Source organism: Thermobia domestica, chromosome 1 (genome assembly GCF_964235325.1).
Source record: "Thermobia domestica chromosome 1, izTheDome1.hap1.1, whole genome shotgun sequence".
Lineage (NCBI taxonomy): Eukaryota > Metazoa > Arthropoda > Insecta > Zygentoma > Lepismatidae > Thermobia > Thermobia domestica.
In genome coordinates, this window is record NC_137454.1 from 232,221,584 (window position 1) to 232,244,461 (window position 22,878).

The window sequence follows — 22,878 nt, forward strand, 5'->3', positions numbered from 1 at the left end:
GTTTTACATTAATCGTGTTTTACATTTATTTACTATAAATTAAATATTATAAATATCTTGATCTATTTATTAATATTTTATGCAACTAGTTTCTTTCATATTTAATGAACTTTCTACTTAATGCACTGTAAAGAGATATACTTTACTCAAGTCAGTTTTTTTTATCACTTGCGTGTGCCTTAGAAGTGCATATATACAGAAAGGGAAAGTAAAAGATGCCACCAAAAGTACAGAAAGTGCTCAAGTTCAAGAGGTACACATAACAATATAGTGTGGAGTTCTTGTGCACTTTTTGTACATTTCGAAACATCATACATACAACATGTGTACATTCTTGTACACATGACTTTTGTACTGGAGAAAGTAACTCATTTACGATATTCACAAACTATGTACAATACCACTTGGTTTCAAAAAATATGAATACATTATGCTAAACTTGCTGTTAAACAGAATTTTCCAAGAATTGTTCTAATAGAATTTTCCAAGAATTGAGTTATATATTTTAAATTACGCTTTATGCGTTATTTTCTAAACCATGTTCAAGGTACCTACCAACCATATGTGTAAATTTCTGTTATGCTTTTTATGCTTTTGGGTTGCCCTAGTAATCAGTATTAAAAAAAAAAAAAAAGTTTTACTGTTGAAGACAGGACAATATTCAAATGAAATGCAATCTTTAGTTTAATTTGAGATTGTTAGGCTGAAGAAGGTGTATGATAATTTCAAGTGAATGATTTTGGAAAAGATTGTGAGATGAGAAGTTGGAAGGAACTTAGAGAGCCCACGAAAAACTCCACAGGTATCATGAACTCACATACTTTAGAATCAAACTAGAGATCTCTTGCACAAAGCTACCGTTATGTTACTGAAGCACCATGCTCATTTATATTATTGCATTTTCGTATTTTATATAAAAAAACTCATTCAATGTTTCGTTCATTTTATACAGGTCAATGTGTCTTTAAAAATTTATTTTGTACGCTAATACAATCCAGGGGCGGATCCATGGGGGGGGGGCGATCGCCCAGAAGGGGAAACTTTCTTACTTTTTATATATAAATAAAACCCATCGCAAAGTTTGGAGCTCTTAAAAGTAGTAGAATGACAACCCACCGCCCCCCCCCAGAATTCGGTCCTGCATCCGCCCCTGATACAATCATTTATTGGTTTATACGGATAAATCGGCTTATTTTTTATATTTACATTTTAAGATTTGATATATTTGGTAGATTTAATAGCATTTAATTTAAAAATATATTAAACTTTCAGCTGTTGTTCGTTTGTGGGAAAGCGAGGCAATGGCCCCCAAGCGATCTCCATTGGAAAGAACTGTGACAAATTTGGAATCGTCGTCCATGAGCTGGGTCATGTGGTGGGATTTTGGCATGAGCACACGAGACCTGATCGGGATAACCACGTACAGATCATCAGAGACAACATCATGACGGGTAAGTTGGCTGATTTTTTAACGTATTATTATGATTTGAATATATATTGTGCTTTTATTGTTGTTTTCCAAACAGATAAGAATTAATTAATTGGTTTCTTTCTGGCATGAAAAAATAAGTAACTGTTTTTTTTTTTTTTTAATGGCCTGTTTCAAATGGTCATTCTGACTGACTTCTCACAGGCAGTTTTGTTTGTTTTACTAGATAATTGTCAAGATGATAGTTTAGGGAACCTCAGCAACTCCATCCGCGTATGTATGAGTGGAAGTCCTGACCACGGGCAAGCTTTAGGCTATTTGCCTAGAAGAACAGGCGGAGTCATTTGTCTATAGAGTGCGATAGGATAAGTAATTTCTTTCCCATGTTTAGAAATGTTATTCTTTAAATTACTTTAGAGTTAGAAGAGTTTACGAGTACACAACAATCTGAAAATTAGGGCTTTAGAATGTATGGACAAATAGATAACTAGAATTAACAAAACTACGTATGAAAGGACTGAGTAGTAAAAAATCTTTCCATTTAAAGTTCCACTATTATTCCCTTTAGGCTAAGGGAGACGGATGATTAAGGTAAGTGAATGATGATGGTAGAATCAGTGGAATGAAAATGTGAGAAGAAACGGAGTACCCCGAGAAACCCATGGACCTGATGTTGTCCATCAAAAGCTTACTTTCAGGAATCGAACCAGGGACCCCACACACTAGAGGCAGCTATAGGTGTTCTACCACTGAGAGACCGTGACCCCAAAAGAACTGGTTCGTATTTTTGGGAGGATAAATGTTGGCTCCAAAATTAGAGTGCATACAAGAATCGATGGCACATTAACTTTGAGCATTCTGGGGCACTGAGTTCGAATTCAGAACCTTCCGATTGCTAAGGAAATATTCTAAAAGTCGACTATATTCGAATAAGTAAATAATTAGAGCAGAAGGAGCAGAGCTATAATTGACAACAATAAAAGAACATTTTTGTTACAAAAAAGACAAGTTTTCATCTCTATCATAAGATTACATAATTAATCTTTAAAACTTACAGCAAAAAGGAAACGAAGGTTGTAAAACGCTCACTTTTGAAACGATCTTAGCTCAACTCAAACTCAGAGAGTAAAAAGTTAGTTAACTTACACTCAAACTGAAGGATTATAAAAGGAGCGCGCTCACCTCACTCTCAATTATTAGTTGAGATACGCTCAATTTTATGCTCAACATCAGGAAAATTACAAATAAATCTCTCTAATGATTTACATGACTTACCAACTAAAAATATTTACTACTAGTAGAAGTGCCCGCTCTTCACACGAACGGAATAGTATGCAACCTGCAATACAGAATAATATTTTTGGTTTTCAAATTTGAGGGGTTTCGGAGAGAGATGTTTTATCCTTCAGAGTATGTGACCTTCCAATCACATCTCGAGTCGAAAATCGGAATAACTACTTCGTACGCGATTAAGTCTGATAAAGCTTTATCTCTGTAGAAAAATTCGTGGCTCAAGCTGACTCCTTTTTATGCGAAAATCTGATAACAGATACGCACACAACGTTCTTTTATATATTAGTATACGTAGTGCATATTGAAAACGGGTCCAGCATACAAATAGAAGTTTTAGGTAAAATGTTACTTTACAAAGGAAGAATAATGTTCAAGAAACTCATAGATACAAGCGGAAATTCTATAATTACGGTAACAACATAGATATAACATAAGCGATATAAACGTAATCACTATATGTGCCTCCATAAGAGAGTGAGCAACGATGGTAATACGTGTATAGAAGAGATGGACAGAAGAGCTAATGTTTGACGTGATAAAATAGCTAAAACTTGAATTGAGCGTAAAGTTGACCGTGGTTTGAGGTCAAACTCGTGTATATTTCGAGCTAAACTCAACTCTTGAAAGTGAGCTAGCTCATAATAAAACTCACTCGAAACGAGGGGCCTCACATAGGCTAGCTCAAATGAGTGCATTCCTTTACAACCCTGAAGAAAACCATTGGGTTAATTTTATTATCAGTTATTCAAATAATTATGGATTAATTAGTCGAAGGGTACCTTCTTGTGGCCTAGTGTCTAGGGCTCGTGATTATTTTATGCTTATCCTGGATTTGATTTCTGATGGGATACTTACCTTGGATACAAAACCGATAGTTGTCTGGATCCCACTTTAAACAGCAAGTTCCGCCTCATATGGCCTTGCTGCTAAAAAAAAGGCGTAAAACTCAAATCAATTCAATCTAATAATTATTAAAAAGAAATTTTTCGATATCGTACGTAGTAGATATACTATTTGATTAGTATGGCGCACATTAAAGATTTTTACACAGTATTGCAAGAAACAAACAAACAAAATTTTACTTCCCACGATTATGCCGTGTAGGCTAAAAGAAGAATAATGAAAGTGAATGATTATGAAATGAATTGATGGAATGAAAAGGTGGGAGGAAGTGATTGGTTGGTTGATTTAGAGTTTATCATTCCGTTCAGCATCGAGGCTATATGAGAGGTAGATTCACAATTTAACGTGAAATCCAAATCACATAAGCTTCCATTGGCAATCGAATGGGAGAAAAGAGGGAGAACCTCCAGCAAACTCACTTACATTATGTTGTCCACCAGAAACTCATGTGGCCTACAATCGAACCATTATCTTGCAAACAGATAGCAAATGTAGTACACTAGGAAGAAAGAGAATCTCAGGGAGGGAAAAATAAGTTTTTAATGGTTTGGATTACTAAATCATGATAACTGCCATTGTAGCTAGAAAGGAATCAAACGGAAATTAAAAGCAGTTGCATCATTTAATAATAACTATGTTCTTTCAGTTTTTGAGTAGTTCCTGAAATCGAACCAGTGGTCTTCGAAATCGAGACAATCTATAAATAACTAACAATTTGACCGCGTATAAGTGGAGGTGAACTATAGGCAAAAAAGAAACTGCTCTTCGAAAGCAGTAAATAACATAGTTTTAATATCTTCTTTGAGAATAAAACAATATGGAAGTACAGAATAATAACAGAGATTTTAGATAATGCCAGTGCACTTGCTTTTGTAAACTACAGGGCCAGGGTCTTGAAGGAAAAGGCTTAAGTTATTCTCACCTGTAATTACGAAATTGCAATAAAACTTCATAAATCTTAAACAGGCGTCGATCCCATAATGGTTTTCTTTTCTTTTTTTAAAAAAAATTTGTTTTCCATTGAAAACCTAATTTCAATTCGCCCTAAAGGATCTGTAATCAAATCTATGGACAAACTACAAAAGAACAACAGTTGTCTACTAACCTTGAAAGAGGGTTCCATAAATACTGTAATTGTATACCTGCATAAGATGACTTTCCTCAAAGTGTGTTTACAGGTTTTTCGCATTTAACTTTGCTTTAACACAAACATATGCGATGAAGAGTTGCCCATCTGATTAGTTCTTGCCAAAAAAAAAAAAAAAAAAAAAAAAAAAATCTCAAGGAGACGAGTTAAGTTTTTTAATACTTTTATTTGCCATCAGAAAAGACAATAAAAGAAGCTTAACAGCCATTTAAAACAACTTATTTCAAATCTGCATATTTTATTTTGTATTGTTTTTAATTTATGTCATGGCATCAGGTGCTATGAAGGGAGATATTTCTTTTCTGCGCCAAATTTGTAATCACTGAAATGATTAATGTCTTTCACCTTATGTTCCGCTAAAGCTGTTTCCATACATTCGAAGATGAAATTTTTCAGATTTACCAGGGATGTGATGGGGTATGTACGTGAGTATATGGCGTATACCCTTCTAATATATTTTATATTCCAGAATATAGCCACCTTAAATTTAAAAAAGAATATCTATATAAAAACCTTAAAAAATAAGCATTCTAGCTTTACATCACTGACAGTGAGTTTTACGTCCCATGATTATGCCCTGTAGGCTGAAGGAGACAGGTAATTAATGAAGGTAAATTATTATGAAAGGAGGTGATGGAATGAGAATGTGGAAGGGAACGGGAGAATCTCGACAAAACTCACGGACGGAGGCTTCTGAAATACCACGTTAATTATTGTAAGGCATGCATAGTTTCCGCTATCTGGAAGACAACCCAACAAAAAATGCGATAAAAATACCCCTTTTACACCAGCAAAGAAGTCTTCTCCAGTGGAAAGCATACTATCGGGCAATTATCAAGAGTGCTGGTTATCACAAAACAAAACCGGTGGTAGAAGGACGGAATAGATAAGTGAATACTTCCAAGGGAAGCGTACCATTTTGTCGTTGATAGATTTAGTTCGTCATGTGCAGAGAAAAAATGAAACAAAATTAAAATTTTAAGTTTTACGTCCCACGTTTATGCCGACTAAGCTAAAGGAGACGGTGTGATGATGAGAAATGACGGAAATGGTGAAATGAAGAAAGTGGGAGGAAACGGAAGGACCCCGAGCAAACCCACACACATGGTGTTTGTCCACCACAAAGTTAACTTGATGCGTGCTGGGATCGAACCAAAGACCTCATATGCAGAGACAAAGAATATGGAGGACAAGTTATTTGAACATATTATCCAAACATTCATATTTCTTTTTTTTTTTTATGTAGAAAACTATTGTTGAGAACCAACTAGATACTAGGATCTCTCAATCAAGAAGTAAGTAAGATGTACTACTGCATTCTTTTATTCGATAACTCTATAGCTATACCGTTATCACATTTTACTTTTGGACTAGTTTCAATGTCAAACTTTTATTGTAAAAAATTAGTATACGTAAAATAAACAAAACACAAGCCAAGGTCTCTGTGTTTTTTCTCATAGATAGCAAAAATGTTAAACACTGTATCAAGAACAAGAACAACAACAACAACAACAACAACAACAACAAAAACAAAAGATAAGTTTTAATTACATACGAATTAGCCCCATACCGTCTTGTTTCTTCACCAGTTGTTTCTAAATTACGACCTATATCTAGCATGAAGTGTTGGCAGACACTCCTAAATGTAGTTTAGGAAGATGCGTGTCTGGTTTCCACTTCAAAAGCTCTAAATGTAATTCCGACAATTAGATTCATGGATAAAAGCCATTTGGACGTTTTTCCTAACAACAATAAAGGCTGTTTACTTCTTCACAGAAGTTCTTAACAAACTGAACAAATGACACTAATTTGATGGTAACGATGTTGCCTATTAGGTTGTGTTTTGTGATCTGATATGAAGGCCCTCTGGAATGATCAAAACAACGTGAGTTATATTGAGATAGTTTAATTTAGTTGTCATTGACCTCATAAACTATTCTGATTGCTAGTACTGAAACAAGCAAATCATAAAAATACGAATAGCCCACCTTCACCCGACTTCCAAATTGGGATCATGTTTCTTCATCTTTACTACTCTACTCTGCTAAAAATACTTACTCTAATAATGTAAAAACAGTTCTTGAGAGTCCAAGTGTAGGGCCTATGCAAAATATTTAACTTTTTCAGTATCTCATCAGTCAATTTTAACCATCTGAGGGAGGGGGTGAGTCTAAACTTTAACTACAATTACAAGCAGTATGCAGGAGGACGCATAAAGTCACGCCATCCTCTGTGCCTATCTTTGTCCATTGTAATTTATTAGAAAGTGGACGGACGCCATATATATTTTTGGAAGTGGGGTGACGACGTACCCTGCGTTCCCACTCACTTTTGCACTTGGCAGTATGTGTGTCACTGTTAGAAAAAGACAATAATAGACACTATCTGCTAGTTAACAATGTACTGTGTATTTTGTTACATGTACCTAGGTGTACTACATAAATAAATAAATAAATAAATACAATTTCTTCCAGTAAAATAAAAATTGTCAGTTATTATGGGCAAGGAACGATGTACCTTTTAACTGCACAAAAGTTTGTTATTTCTCGATTTTTTTTTTTTTTTTTTCGAAAACTGCTTATCAGAATTTATCCTCCAGAATGATATCGTATTGAGTTCAATGTGATGTATTGACTGATAAAGAACCCCGCACAATCGTTATGAAAGTTGGATTTCGGTGGAATTGCTTGAGACCGTAATATGTTGTAGATATTGTGATCCTGAAGAAAAGTCTGAATGGGCATAATCACCAATCACTGACCGTTTGGCCACTACCGGGCCACGTTTTCTGAAAACAGCCTAAGATAAAGGTATTCTGGATTTTGGTGAAAAAATGAATGAAACTGTGATATGTTGTAGATGTCATGATCCTGAGGAAAAAAATAATAATTTGTAGCTACGAGTAGGTCAATTGGTAGAGAATTTGTTCGCATTCGGGAGGTTCTGCCCGGGCCGGTCATCCTGTCTAGAGTTTTCCAGGGCTTTCCTTTGTTCCGCAAGATGAACATCGGGATGTTATCTGTGCGTAAATAGTGTTGGCCGCTACTCTCCCCATCCCTTTTCCGGGTTGTTGGATAGGATCATAAGATCTAAACCTTTTCAGGATTTCATACAATTTAATCAAAATCCCAGAATATCGTTTCTTTCTGCTATTTTCAAAAATGTGGCTCTGGTTGTGCCCATTGAGACTTTTTCTTAGGATCACAATAGCCTATCTTCAACATATCACAGTTATAAGCAATTCCACCGAAATCCAGACTATCATTACCTTCTGCTGTTTTCAAAAATTTGGCCCTGTAGAGGCCAAACATCAATGATGGATGGTTGTGCCCATTCAGACTTTTTCTCAGGATTACAATATCTACAGCATATCACGGTTTGAAGCAATTCCACTGAAATTCAGATTATCGTTACCTTCTGCTGTTTTCAAAAAAAGAAGGAAAGAAAAAAGTGGCCCTGTAGTGGCCAAATGGTCAGTGATGAATTGTTCTGTTCATTGAGATTTTATTGTCAGGATCACAATATCTACAACATTACACGGTTTCAAGCAATTCCACCGAAATCCAAAATATTGTTACCTTGTGCTTTTTTTTTTTTTTTTTTTTTTTTTAAGTGGCCCTGTAGTGGCCAAACGGTCAGTGATTAGTGGTTGTGCCGGCTGACACTTTTTCTCAGAATCACAGTATCTACATGTCACGGTTCCAAGAAATTTCACCGAAATTCAATTTTCATAAGGATTGTGCGGGGTCCTTTATGATATATTTGAACTATATTTTAGACAATTTTAGGCTATACCTCATTGACCATACTATGTACTGTCGTCTTGCTAGTATCATAATGAAGAACTGAATAAGAGTATATTTCAGCGTTAGTTTCACCTCCATGAATTGTATAGGTCCCGTACAACGTCAGCTTTTATGTTAACAAATTATTTGTTTTTTTTATTTTCTCGAAAACTACGCATGAGCTTTTACTACTCACGCATATCATTTTGTTCAACACAATAAGATCTACCGATTAATACGCATCCGTCCCATTTTTAGACAAATTTTTCCGTTCAACGCTAATATGATAGAAAGTATGGTGAAACATGCAAATGAAATGAAATCTTTAGTTCTTATTCCCACGGTTATGCTGGTTAGGCTAAAGGAGACGGTGATGTTGAGAAATGAATGAAATGGTAGACTGAAGAAAGTGTGAGGAAACGGGAGAACCCCGAGAAAACCCACGAACACGGTCTTTGTTCACCACAAAATCCACACGGCGCGAGCTGGGATTGAACTAGGGACCCCAAGCACCGGAGGTGAACGCTCTACCACTGAGCCATCACGACCCCCGTTAATCATGCAAGTCGCATGTGATGATTGAATTTGATTCATTACGTGATAGTTAAAATTACCTCTTCAGTGGTAGAGCGTTCACCTCCGGCGCTTGGGGTCCCTGGTTCGATCCCAGCTCGCGCCACGTGGACTTTGTGGTGGACAAAGACCGTGCTCGTGGGTTTTCTCGGGGTTCTCCCGTTTCTCCCCACTTTCTTCATTCCACCATTTCATTCACTTCTCATAATCACCGTCTCCTTTAGCATAACCGGTATAATCGTGGGACGTAAAACTGAAATATTTCATTTCATTTTTTACATCCTCTATCAGTCGCATTATGTCTCATCCCGCAACTCGATTTATTCATTTATGCCCTTTACTTGTGAAGTCTCTTATTACAATATCGATAGTTCTCAGTCTGTCTGTAACGCTAGTAACTAATAGTTAACAGTCGTCGATCTGCTACGTTTGTTAGGTGCTTGTCTGCCTGCCTTTGTTTCAAAATGGGTGGTGATGATGCTGAAGATGAATGTGCCTTGCTATTTTTTTTTTTTTTTTTTTACCTAGCACAAGGATCGTATCAAGTATCAGTAAGGTTATAATTACTTACGTAAGCTCCATAAGTATTTATTCCATGTCAAACACAACATAATTTAGTAACTAAGCAACAAGAACCCAGTATATTTGGCATTCCGTCCTTGTTTTTCCAATTATCTATTTAGATTTCTCTTCATTTAAGAAATATGAACCAGTAACTAACTAACTAACCCTATGGCCTATGGAACCCGGAGGCTCAATGCCGCATTCACAAAAGCTCTGCACTGACTTCTATCCTTAGCCAACTGGATCCAACTGGTTTCTACTTTGTATTCCTATCTCTGCGAGATCCATCTTAATATTGTTTTCCCATCTGTGCCCAAGTCTTCCTAATAAGATCTCTGCATTTCTGTCTATTGTTCTCCTATTAACCCCTATTAAATTTACATCATCAGCATATGCCATAACCTGGTGAATACCGTTGAACTCTAGGCCCTGGTTGCTATTTTTTATTTTCCTTATTGCGTATTCCAGAACAAAGTCGAACAATAATGGCGACAACGCATCTCCTTGTTTCAGGCCGTTTTCGACGTGAAAGCTCGTGGACAAACATTTTCCTACCCGGACTTTACTTTGGGATTCATTTAGACATATCTTAATCTAATTAGCTTTCTCGGTATTCCAAGTTCTGTAAAAACGTTATATAATGTTTCTCTCCTAGCCGAATCGTAAGCCTTTCTAAAATCAATAAATAGTTGATGTACCGGAGTATTGTATTCCCACTTCTTTTCGAGTATTTGGCGAATGGTAAATATTTGGTCGATAGTTGATCGATTTCGTCTAAATTCGCACTGATAATCTCCAATAATTTCATGTGCGTATGGGGTTAATCTTGCTAATAGAATATTTGAAAGGATTTTATAGGATATTGAAATATGAACCATTATGATTATTTTACCTGTATTAGAAGTCTAAATTCTAGGTTAAGGATTCTTCTAATTTACCATAGGCTATTGTCTCTGCCAGTCACTGCTTGTACTTCAGGCAGAGCCGGAATCAAAACTTTCTTGGGCAGCCGGTAGGAAGAGAAGAGTGATACTCTAATCTTATTTCATAATATTAGCATTAGCCGGTTTGTATCGGACACTAAAATTTTCTTTGGATTTCTCTATTAAATAAAAGTAAACTCTAGTAAAGATAGTAAAGAGGGTCATATGATTCCATATCCTGTTATTATAGGCAACCAACATTTCTTTGCTACTCTGCAGGTTGCATAGAAGCAAGAAAATGTTATAGATTTTAAAGAGGGTGTGAATAGTAGGGTGCATCGAATTTCCACTTTTTTTGAAATCAGCTTACCCTTAGTGATATTTTTTTTTCCGAAATGGTCTCCATATAACGTGTAAAAAATTGCAAGTCGATTGGTCAATATCTTTAGGTGCCACCAACGGCCAAAAGTTTTAAAAGTTTGTTAAAAAATAAATGTTATTTTAAAAAATGTAAAATATCTAGTTTTATGAAATATGGTTATCCTATGTGGTTTTGTTTCTGTAAAAGGACAATATTTTACGTGAAAAAAAATTTCGGCTTGATGAGTCAAGTCATTCAGGTGCCACCTTTGGCTTAAAATATGGACAAATATGTCCCTACTTTTTCATTTTTTAAAATTAAGTTGCATTGTTTGTGATTCATCTGGATTGTTAATTAGATAAGAAAGATTTTGTTTTACATCTGCAGCTATTTGCTTATTTCCAAACGTTAATGATGGAAATAATGCAGAACTCACCATGAGGAGGTGGCTGTAGTTCGAGTTCCGCCCACCCGTATATACTAATGTTGCATATGGTAGTGCAAGTCATATTGTTACTCTTTTACCTCAAACTGTTTCTCTTCTCTTTTTTGTATTACATTCTGGTATGTTTTTTCTTGATTATAGTGTTGATAGGACAAATCTATGTCGTGCTTCTTGCCCACATACCGTTGATGCCGCTTCTGTCCCCAACTTCACCATTCTTTCCACCGCGCGAGTGTGACAAGGTAAGGATGTAATATATTCATTAGCCATTGGAGCCGTCTTTACATTTTCTCTTAGCTTCTGCACGCTCAAGTGTTTTGTCAGTGGTGGCTCCGCCAGCGTCATGCTGACCAATTAATCATATCACCAATTAATCATCATACACACGAATGAGCTCCCATTTCGACATTTGATTGAATTTATAGACGGCAAGTCTACTGAACCAAATACCTTTAAAGGACCAATAGGATCAGCACTTCCAATCTGCGAAGAGTTGTCACTCCAGATTTTTCAGCCCGTTACAGTAGACTGGAATCTGAGGATTCATTAAACACGGATCAAAAGTATGTGCTGAATATCTGCCAAGCGGTTTCTTCAGAAGAATGGCCCATTGAGTTAGCTCACATGAAGCCTGGTAAAATTCATCAAGCCAGATGGGTAATTACAGCAAATAGAGTCTTAAGTTTGTGTGTAGGAACGAAAGAACCCACGAATGAACTTAAAACCATCGTCCAGTACATCATGATGGTCTACGCGCCACTCTGGTTTCCTGTGATCCGTAATACATCGTGTGCAGAAGAAGCTCGTCATTTGTGGCAACTCATCATGACTTCTCGCCACATGGAAGCGAAATACAGAAAAATAATTGATCCAGTGTCCGTAGAAATGCGTGGTACGGTCATCCTGAGAACCTACTTCTATCAATGTTGACTGACCAAGATGCTAACGTACGAGAGCTCAGCTGGAGGCGAGTCCTAAAAACAAGACAAACGACCCAATCTGGTGATCGCGTACCGGTACGAGAATTCGTCATCCCTGAAATCAACTTAGAAGCGACAAACTATGTTGATATGATTAATTGGTCAATATGACGCTGACGGAGCCACCACTGACAAAACACTTGAGTGTGCAGAAGCTAAGAGAAAATGTAAAGACGGCTCCAATGGCTAATGAATATATTACATCCTTACCTTGTCACACTTGCGCGGTAGAAAGAATGGTGAAGTTGGGGACAGAAGCGGCATCAACGGTATGTGGGCAAGAAGCACGACATATATTTGTCCTATCAACACTATAATCAAGAAAAAACATACCAGAATGTAATACAAAAAAGAGAAGAGAAACAGTTTGAGGTAAAAGAGTAACAATATGACTTGCACTACCATATGCAACATTAGTATATACGGGTGGGCGGAACTCGAACTACAGCCACCTCCTCATGGTGAGTTCTGCATTATTTCCATCATTAACGTTTGGAAATAAGCAAATAGCTGCAGATGTAAAACAAAATCTTTCTTATCTAATTAACAATCCAGATGAATCACAAACAATGCAACTTAATTTTAAAAAATGAAAAAGTAGGGACACATTTGTCCATATTTTAAGCCAAAGGTGGCACCTGAATGACTTGACTCATCAAGCTGAAATTTTTTTTCACGTAAAATATTGTCCTTTTACAGAAACAAAACCACATAGGATAACCATATTTCATAAAACTAGATATTTTACATTTTTTAAAATAACATTTATTTTTTAACAAACTTTTAAAACTTTTGGCCGTTGGTGGCACCTAAAGATATTGACCAATCGACTTGCAATTTTTTACACGTTATATGGAGGCCATTTCGCAAAAAAATATCACTAAGGGTAAGCTGATTTCAAAAAAAGTGGAAATTCGATGCACCCTAGTGAATAGCCTCCGTTAACATCAGTGTAAGTCCTAATGCATGATCCTAATGAGAAAATGAGGCACCCAGAAGTACCGGGCTTGCTGTTACCTTAAAAACGGCCCTGATTTCATGTATTACTCTTTCTTAATCTTGTGATTCTTACCACCACATATTCATTCCTACCTTACATTCACTCAACCTCATGCTTACGTCATCGTTCCAGCATCACACTCACTCAACCTCATGCTCATTTGACTTCACACTTACAATCTTCATTTCGACGTCAAGCTAAATTCTACTCGACCGACATAATCCCGAAATCACAGTTAACGAAACCTCAGCTTACAAAATCGTTCCGACGACGTTTGAAACTCGTAATGCGTCGTACTAACGACAAGACTAATAAGGACCCGATATACAAAATATGATCTATATTCCATTTGCAAAGGCATAACCACATATTCATAATATTATTCGTGCTATCTAAAATAAAATGAAATATTTACATGTGGCATGCTCCAGGCCCGTGTCCACGGGAAGGGGCTAGGGGGGCGACCCCCCTAAATTTTCACTGCCCCCCTAAAATTTTCACGGTAGGCTTGCAAATGAACTATAATATGGTTGGGTCTGCCCATCCTACATTTTTGGGCTGGCTACCGGCCTATCATGCTCTTTAGGCTTTAAAAGAAAAGGCAAATAAATAACAGTGAAAGGGAATAGAACTTAGGAGTACTACTATACGGTTCACCACAAAATCACTTGGCATCGAACGATTGGTTCTTTGCACCAGAGATGAGCACTCTACAACTACGCCAGTGTCTCTCGCGACATTTAAAACCTTTGTGGCTCAATCCTGGAAGTTCTTGCTAAAGAATAAGATAAATGAACTGCTAATTTCAGTTAACTTATACGATAAATAACATCTTTAAGATGCGTATGCAGTTACTTTGCCTGCATAAAGAAACAGATAAATTGATAATGGTAGCGTGATAATCGTCCTTTTGTTCCGCCAACAAGTCGTTAAAAAGCCAAAGGAATATGGTTAACCACTGAGACCACCTCTCGTTTTAATGTCTTTCGCTGAAGACAGTGCCAGTGCCCTAGTGATTCACTGGGGTTTTCCACGACGCTACTCTGAGCAGCATTTCGTTTTATTTTTATGAAAAAAAAAAAAGACAGAGATAAAAAGAAATAGAAAAGAAAGGAGAAAAGGGTGAATGAATGGGTAGGAGGACAGGATGATCGATATCAAAGCTTTTAAAGTGGTTTTACCGGTTCGACCAATTCGATTTAACAGGGTGTTACAAAACTACCTTTCTATGATGCATAGTAGTTGTTCTTGAAAACGAAGTTATCCGGTCTTTTTTTTTTTCTTGATCTTATCCATTACAATATTTTCTTTTCGTTTTTCTCAATCCGTGATTAGCCTTTCTTGTTGATTAGTTTCAACTTTGGAGTTGAAATTAAGTTCTGTTGCGATATCAATGAAGCGAATGAAATTGTTTGAAACTGAGTTTTGTAAATAAAACTTTCTGAACATACCAACATCTTCTAAGGAACTTCTCTAGCGTTTTAATCTGCAAAATGAAAGTATTAAACAAGCATTATCGAGTTTGTAGCTACATGATGCTAAGGCAAATCAAAAACACAGTTCAAAAGAGAGTCAAGATGATTAACTATGAGTTGTGACATAGATTCCAATCAGATACTTAATTCATAAAAAATACTTATAAAGAGATTTGGCTGCAGCCCAGAACTCGCCCTCTCCTATATCGCATATTTGATTAGCGGGTCTTTTCAGCAGCAAGGCCACATAGCATGCAGGGCAAGCCCTAGGCAATTTGCCGTCCCGTGCAGTTGCATCATTTGCCGTCCCCTTTCTCCAGAAAGAACAAATCCTTAAGCTTACCCCATCATGAACAACGAAGGGGAGGGGAAGTGCAGCCGCACTCAGAAAGGCCTAAACATTACAAATACAATCTTGTTGTGTCTGTTTGTTTTCTCAAAATAATAATCTATTATGTTAGTGGAAGATAAAGCAAACAAACCTGCAGAGAAAAGACGATAATCCTTTTTATAGATTTCAATATCGAGCTTCAATCTCAATATATCCGTTTGCAATTTCAGTGCAACTAGCTCTTTATCTTTATTTTTTGATTTGCCTTCTTCAACAATTAATTTAAAAAAAATCACCTTCGATGATAAGAAACTTGTTTGTGACAAAGATAAGACTAGTTTTTGTATCAAAACTGTGATAATTAACTAAATGGAACATGTGTTCGCTACTGTTTGAGAATCGAGTTCTTGTATTTGACAACAATCAAGAAATCCATGCTGGAATTTGTTTGACCATTTGCTTCAGCACTGTCCATGTGACCTTAAACTAATGCAACATAAACATGATTTATAAATGTAATATTGAAATAGGTCAACTTAGTAAATTTAACTACCATCATCATGGTCTGTTTCCAACAAGAACTATTTATTTTAAATAATATAGTTATGACAGGGTTTGCCGAACCAGGGAATTTGCTGCCCCATGCAAATGCACGTGTTGCATATATTGTAGAGCCGGGCCTGATAGGATGTTTATCTACAGCTTGGTATGGGGGCTGAATCACATTAACTCCAACCGAGAGTCGAATCCAGGTCTCCAGCGCCGAATGTACGTACACCAAATAATAAAAAAAAAAAGTTCACCCTAACCGGGAATTCATCCACTTTAAAGTCTTTATAAATCAGTTGTGTGCGAAATTACATGGATTACAATCTCCAGAAATATGGACTCAGAAATATCAAGCACAGTAAAATACGCCCATGCTTTTCAATATGACGAACCCACAATTTGCGATCTGCAACCAAATGTCTCAAATCAGTCGGGCTAGACCATCAGCTACCATTGAACTATTACTATTTGCAGAGTAAATAGAAGTTATAGGACTACCGTAAAAAGGACTAATTCCAACCCATTCTATAATTGAGCATGGAATGGTCAATGAAGTACACTGAAACAAATGAGTAGCCAATCAAAATGTCCGGGACAGTTCCCAAATATCTCCCAAATGGCTGCTATGTCATTACTCATATAATTCAATAATGATGTGAGTAACAACATAGTAGCCACTTAGAAGCTATCTGGAAATTGTTTCGGACATCTTCACTGACTAATCGTCTGTAACTTCCATTTACTCTGTGTATTTGTGCATAACCAATACAGAATAGAGATCTCTTGTAAAAATAAATAAATAAATTAATTAATTAATTAAAAAATAAAAAAAATAATGAAGTTTAAATTGGTGGCTTCGAGTAAGTAAGAGCTTATCAACTTTATAGGAAAATTATATTTTGTTTATTATTTGTTTAATAACCATAAGCTCTGGACGAAGCAATCTAAGAACCAGAGAAAGGTCTCAATTCTTAAAAACAGCCTTGAATTTACATTATTTTTTGCAGACAAGACTAAGCTTTTACACTTTGTAGAGTTCCAGCGCCCCCTTTGGTAAAGAGAACGCCCCTTGGGGGTGTTAACGCCCACGTTGGAAACCATTTATTTAAATTACACCGATGCATTAATCAGGTGACCAACGGCAAATAAGTATATGGTAGGTCGCCTAATGCGATAGCTATGGATTCTTGCCGCTGATCTTATCTCCTAACTGGAAGTAATATTCTCCTGTCACCCGTTGAGTAATTGTAATAGATGTCTTTCAAATATCAAGGAAAAGAGCACTACAAAATAATGGTGTCTTCGTATTGATGCGCAACTTGTCTACAAAGGTGTGGCAAAAGTACTACCGGAACAATAGAGTTGGATTTATCTACAATTCCAGTCTAGACAGGGACGGGCTTCTCAAATGTGTTCAGCAAAACTGTCTTCATGTATACCAACTGGCGATGAAGGATTAATTCAGGCGGTGTAATACAAAGGCTTCCTGAAAGTTGCCGAAACCGACGTCGAAGAGACAAAGAACGCTATCCACAGTGAAGCGTTCACAAATATCAGGTTGTCTAAACTGTATTGAGCCTTTGAAGGTCAAAATTGAGAATGCATTGTGATTTGAAAACGGAATTGTGAAACCACGTATGTACCATTTTGTTCGATTACCTTCTACCAGTTTTCCTGCCACGCCATAATTCCGTTGCTATAGAACTTTTGTGGTTTCTGATGGGGAAAAAAATTGTGGCACCTGGTTTTCACAGGCCTCTTTTGAAGTATACTTAGCACCATTTAGAAAGTTCTGCAGAGACCCAAATAAATTATAGTTCGGGCTATACGGTGGATAAATTAAAACCTCCCAACCAAGTTGTCTCAATCTCTGACGGGTCGTTAAAATTGTATGCGGTCTGGCGTTGTCAGCATGGTATACGACACCCCTTCTGCTGATCAGTTTCGACCGTTTCTTTAAATTACTAGGTGCACTCACAATAACTGTTGACAATACATGCCCGAGGGTCTCGTTCTGCCCGAAAGCAGCAGCTCGTAATGCACAATGCACTTCCAATCCTAACAAAAACACAACGTAAATTTCCAGGGCATCAGTATAGGCTTTGCCAAAGACAGTGGAGCTTCTCCTCACTTTAACCTCGATCTTTTTCGCACACTGATGTGATAGGTTATTCACTTTTCATCAGTTGTGATCAACTGCTTTATAAATGTCTCGATTTCGTTACGTTTCCGTAGAGATTCGCAGATAGCAATTCGATCGAGTAAATGTTTTTGCATCAGATCATGTGGAACCTAGACGCCAAACTTCTTTTTGTGGCCAGCTTTTTACACTGTTTGGTGATGAATATTTAGGACATTGGCAATGCCATGACTGCTTAGATGCTACTCTTGGTCGACTTTCGCCAAAATATTATCCACTTTTCTGTGATTGGCCCCTCTCTAGAGGAGCATTTCGGCATCGAAATTTTCAGAACGAAAGCGACTGAAACATGTTTTGGCTGTTGCTTCTGATAACGTATCTTGCTCATAAACAACACAAATTTCTTCACAGATCTGCACATCATTTGTACTTTCATTGAAATACAATTGTAAAATGTAGTGTGATTTTACTGAAGTTCTCTGATTTTCTCGGCGCGCAATCCCTTATGTCTGATCTAAAGAATTCTAACACTTTTTATCCATATACTAGCTTCAACCGTCAGTTGTCAAATGACATTAAGCCTGACCTGCTGCAACCCATATGTCAAGAGTTGGAACAGTAACACCATTCGGTGCGCAAAAACGCTCATTACTTTCTAGATTACCTGATGTAATAATGTCTCGTTGGGAATTACTCCAAGAAAACTTTTTTTTCTTTTTTTAACCTTAAACCCTACATTATATACCCATGCTTTTGTATCCATCATACTGAGGATCGTCCAAGACGGAGTATTCTAATTGGATCCCATGTTAATTTTTAGGTCCTGTTTTATAAAGCTTTGGCGCTGACAGTATCTTAACGCAGAGAAACAACAACAAATATACAAATTACAATCACTAAAGTTACGTTCAACGGAGGAATTACTAATTGCCATTTCTCAAGGATTGATTCTTCAGGGTTGATTCTTCATAATCTCGACGTACAAAAGTAATCATTCATAAAAGAATTAACAGACTTTGTGTTTTGATATGGGCTTTAAAAAAAATCGGTTTATGAGAGTTCACACCTTTTAAGCTATTAAAGTTACATTCGACGGAACGACTATTTTGAATGGGCAGTTTGTTACGCTGTCTTTAATACAGGTACAGCATTTTCAAATTTTACATTAAATGCTGATTGCGAAATGTTGTTTTATTGATATCAATGATCTAACGATAAGTGTCAAAATGCTCGATGTCATAAAATGGTGAAGACAAATAGCCCTAAGAAGTATTCTCTTGACTGTTGAGCTCGAGTTTATAATTTCTTTTTCAACATCAAGAATATATATACACACATACACACATATATAGGCGAGGATCCAAGGGGGGCTATAGCGGCTTTGCTGGGTTGAAATAAAAACTTTAAATCCACAACTCCTTATGTCATGTATTTGGTAAAAACGACAGTAAAAATTAAATATGACTGGTGTGCTAAATTTGGATTTAAAACGGCATCGGAAATGTCACACTTCATCTCAGTGACCCCGAAAACTATGAATTCAACACTAATATCGGTAATTTTCAGTTGTTTTTATGTGTCTCTCTGCCCTCTCCCCAAGTTGCGCGGTTGAATTTGCATTTAAACGGCATCGGAGGGGTCACTGTTCCTCTCAGTGACACTGAAAACTATGGATTCGACACTAATATCGATAATTTTCGATCATTTTTATATATCTTTTCCTCCCTCTCTCCTAAGTTAAACCATCAAAGTGAAATGATACACCCATCCCAGGCCCGGACCTCATCTATGTTGAAAATTTGATTGAGATCGATCCGGTGATTCAAGAGTTATTAAGTCACAAACAGTCACTTTCAATTTTATATATGAGGCGCCTAGTATTAAAAGCTGCCAAAGCCATTTTTTTTTTAACCGAAATTGTGGAAACAGAATTTTGTTTAAAAGCTTAATATTTCATACTACAAAACTAGTTCAAATGTGGGACTTTGTACGCGTGCATATAGAGCTTCACTGCACTTGATGCTAAGCGAAATGGATGTGGCGAATTTTGATACTAGGCGTCTCATATATAGATTAATTTTAGTTTGCTCTTCATCCACCCTGCTCTCGAACTCCATGTTTTATGCACTTATTTAAGGGCTTCGTTATACGATCAAGCAATAGAGCAAGCAGCGACTTGTAGGCGTGAGGAAGGCAAGTGATATCGCAGGTAGCGACATCTATTAGTGTCACTATTTATTATTAGGAATAGTGTGACACACAGGAATAGACTGAAACTTTTGTCGTTTCTTATCTGCATATTTTTAAAAAATCATTAATGTTCTTGTACTCCCGAGAGCTCAAACACACATATGTATATAAACAAAGCAAGAAGGAAAATAACTCTCAGAATTCGTAAAGTGGAAAATAAAACTTCAGGATACTTCACTATTTTATCCATTCCAAGAGATATTAGCATGATAATTCTAACGAGGATAACATAATAGGACAAGGAAGGTACTCTTGCGTTTTTATCCTGTTCTTTTACGAGATACGAATCTCTTTATAAGTAACTTTGTTATTCTTGTTTTTAATATATGTTCAGAGTGCATTTATTATTGTTTTCTGTTTGTGGAGAAAGGTAGAAAAAAGTTGCTATACTGAAAACATCTGGATGGGATGGAACGAACATTCAGAATGGTGGTTTATGCAGCTGAGTACAACCACATAGCCGTAGGGGTTCAGTAGAAGATCTGTGGGTGGTCCAGTGGAAACTGCTGAAGATACCTTTTGTGTCGCCTAGGGCGCCCATCCAATTTGTCCCTCCGTCCTTTTCTCAGGTGCCTTGTTTCTTCTGACAGTCGTTCGATGGATTTTGATCACATTCACATTCCACAAGCAATTTGTGTGTGCTCTTTCTTTGTAGCTTTCGATCACGATTTACAAAAAGCCAACAATTCTCAGAAAAACTTCTTGTTAAGTCATAGACTGAATGATAGTTACAATCCGTGATCTCCCGTGGAAAATTACGCAAGCCCCCTATGCTCTTCCTCTTCTACTGACCAGTGTTGCTAACTAAAAGTGATATTTTACTTTTTGTAAATTAACAGTTTCTTTGAAAATAATTTATAATTTGTAAGAAACAGGGGCGTCATATACCCCTGCCTTCCCTGAGTTTGAGAGCGACATATTGCAAGCAAGGCCCGTAATTACTGGTGGTCATGGGTCTCATCACCCTTGTGAACACTTCAGCCCCCTTGAGTCTATCATTTGAAATGAAATGATATGTCCCACGGTCAGTAGCGTACGCAGGAATTTATTTCGGGAGGGGTCCAAACTCAATATGAGAGTATTTTATATTAAAATTCCTAAAATTGCCCCTAAAATTAGGCTAAATTTTCACAAAAGTCGAAATTTCGGGGGTCCGGACCCCCAGGACCCATCCCCTGCGTACGTCCCTGGCCACAGTTATGCAGGCTACGCTAAAGGAGACTGTGATGCTAAGAAATAGTGGAATAAAGAAAGTGGAAGAAAACAGGAGAACTCTGAGAAAACCCACGCACACGGTTTTTGTCCACCACAAATCTCAGCTGGGATCGAACCAAAGACCCCATGCACCAGAAGTGAACGGTCTACCATTGAGCCTCCGCGGCTCGAAACTTTCATTTGTTTGTCTGTATGTGTGTAAGATAAAGTCAGGTGGCCCTTCTCCCCAAAAACATAGGAAATTAAAAATTCTTAATTATTACTGGCAACAAACGACACTTTTTTTTTGAACTACAGAATTTAGTTTTCTTCAATTTTCTGGAAAATTATTCAAGGGAGTTTGTCCTGAAACATGTTATCGTTTTGAGCCCAATGTGATCTATCGTCCGATATATGGCTTATGTTTGGACAATATTTTAGTTAAGCAGAAATTAAAATTTAAGATTTGATTATATTTTTCAGTCTATATTTCATTAACCGTACATGCTCTATCATTTTGCTAGTGTTATAACTAGAGACCGGATATTTAGACATAAAAATCTTGGAAAATAAGCAGGCAAATACACTTAAAATTTAAAAAAGTAGGCACTAAAATGTAACTCGAAATAATGAAGATAAATAGTCAATACGATTAAAAACTAAATTCAAGTCATAGATAATTTCAAAGAATATTGAAACACACCTGTTTGTTAATACATAAAAACGAAGCTTGACACGTATTCCATGTATATTTGGTAAATACATTCTCTATGGCACTTTATCGTTACACGTAACAGTCCAAATTTTATACACTTTATCAGTACACATAGCAGTCCAAAGTTTTACGGCATCTTATCATTACAAACAGCACTTCTCGGAAGAGGCAGAATCCTTTCTTCAAATACTAAATTATATATTTCTCCCCAATAGAGTCTTATTTTGAAGAAAATGCATAGAATAGGTAACATTAGATACTAAATCAAGTATTTATGCAGGAATGGACGAAAAAGGCAAATAGGCAAAATAAAATTGACTTAAATTGAAACTATAAATCCCCGTATAAACTTTAAAACGCTATTTTTGATCATACCTTTAACGTTAAAAAAATAGACATTTTGCCTAATATCTGGTCTCTAGTTATAGCGAAACTTAATTACGGTATATTTTAATACATGTTTCATCTCAATAAGTGGTATGGTTGTCGTACAGCATCAATTTTTAGGTTTATATATATATATATATATATATATATATATATATATATATATATATATATATATATATATATATATATATATATATATAATTTTTTTTTTTTTTTTGAAAAAATCTCGAAAACTATCCATGAACTCCAGGGTGTTCAGATCGCAAGGGAGTCAAGGAACAATTTTACCAGCGTTGCATAGTTCATAGTGCTTCAATTTTGTTCTTTACCAAGTTGTTTTAAAAGGATCAGGTTGTGATGCAACATTTAGCATATGCGACTTCAAACAAAATTCTACAAACCAAAAGTAAATGGGCTGTTTAAACTTCCTG

At 36.5% G+C, this 22,878-nt stretch overlaps 1 protein-coding gene across 1 annotated transcript in view; it reads left to right on the plus strand.

Moving 5' to 3' along the window:
* Positions 1-22,878, plus strand: part of tok (tolloid-like protein 1 tolkin) — a 288,653-nt gene that overhangs the window by 184,619 nt on the left and 81,156 nt on the right. The window contains exon 4 of the mRNA XM_081771019.1: positions 1,273-1,451. Within this exon, the coding sequence (XP_081627145.1) occupies positions 1,273-1,451 (179 nt within the window). The remainder of the gene's footprint in view (positions 1-1,272; positions 1,452-22,878) is intronic.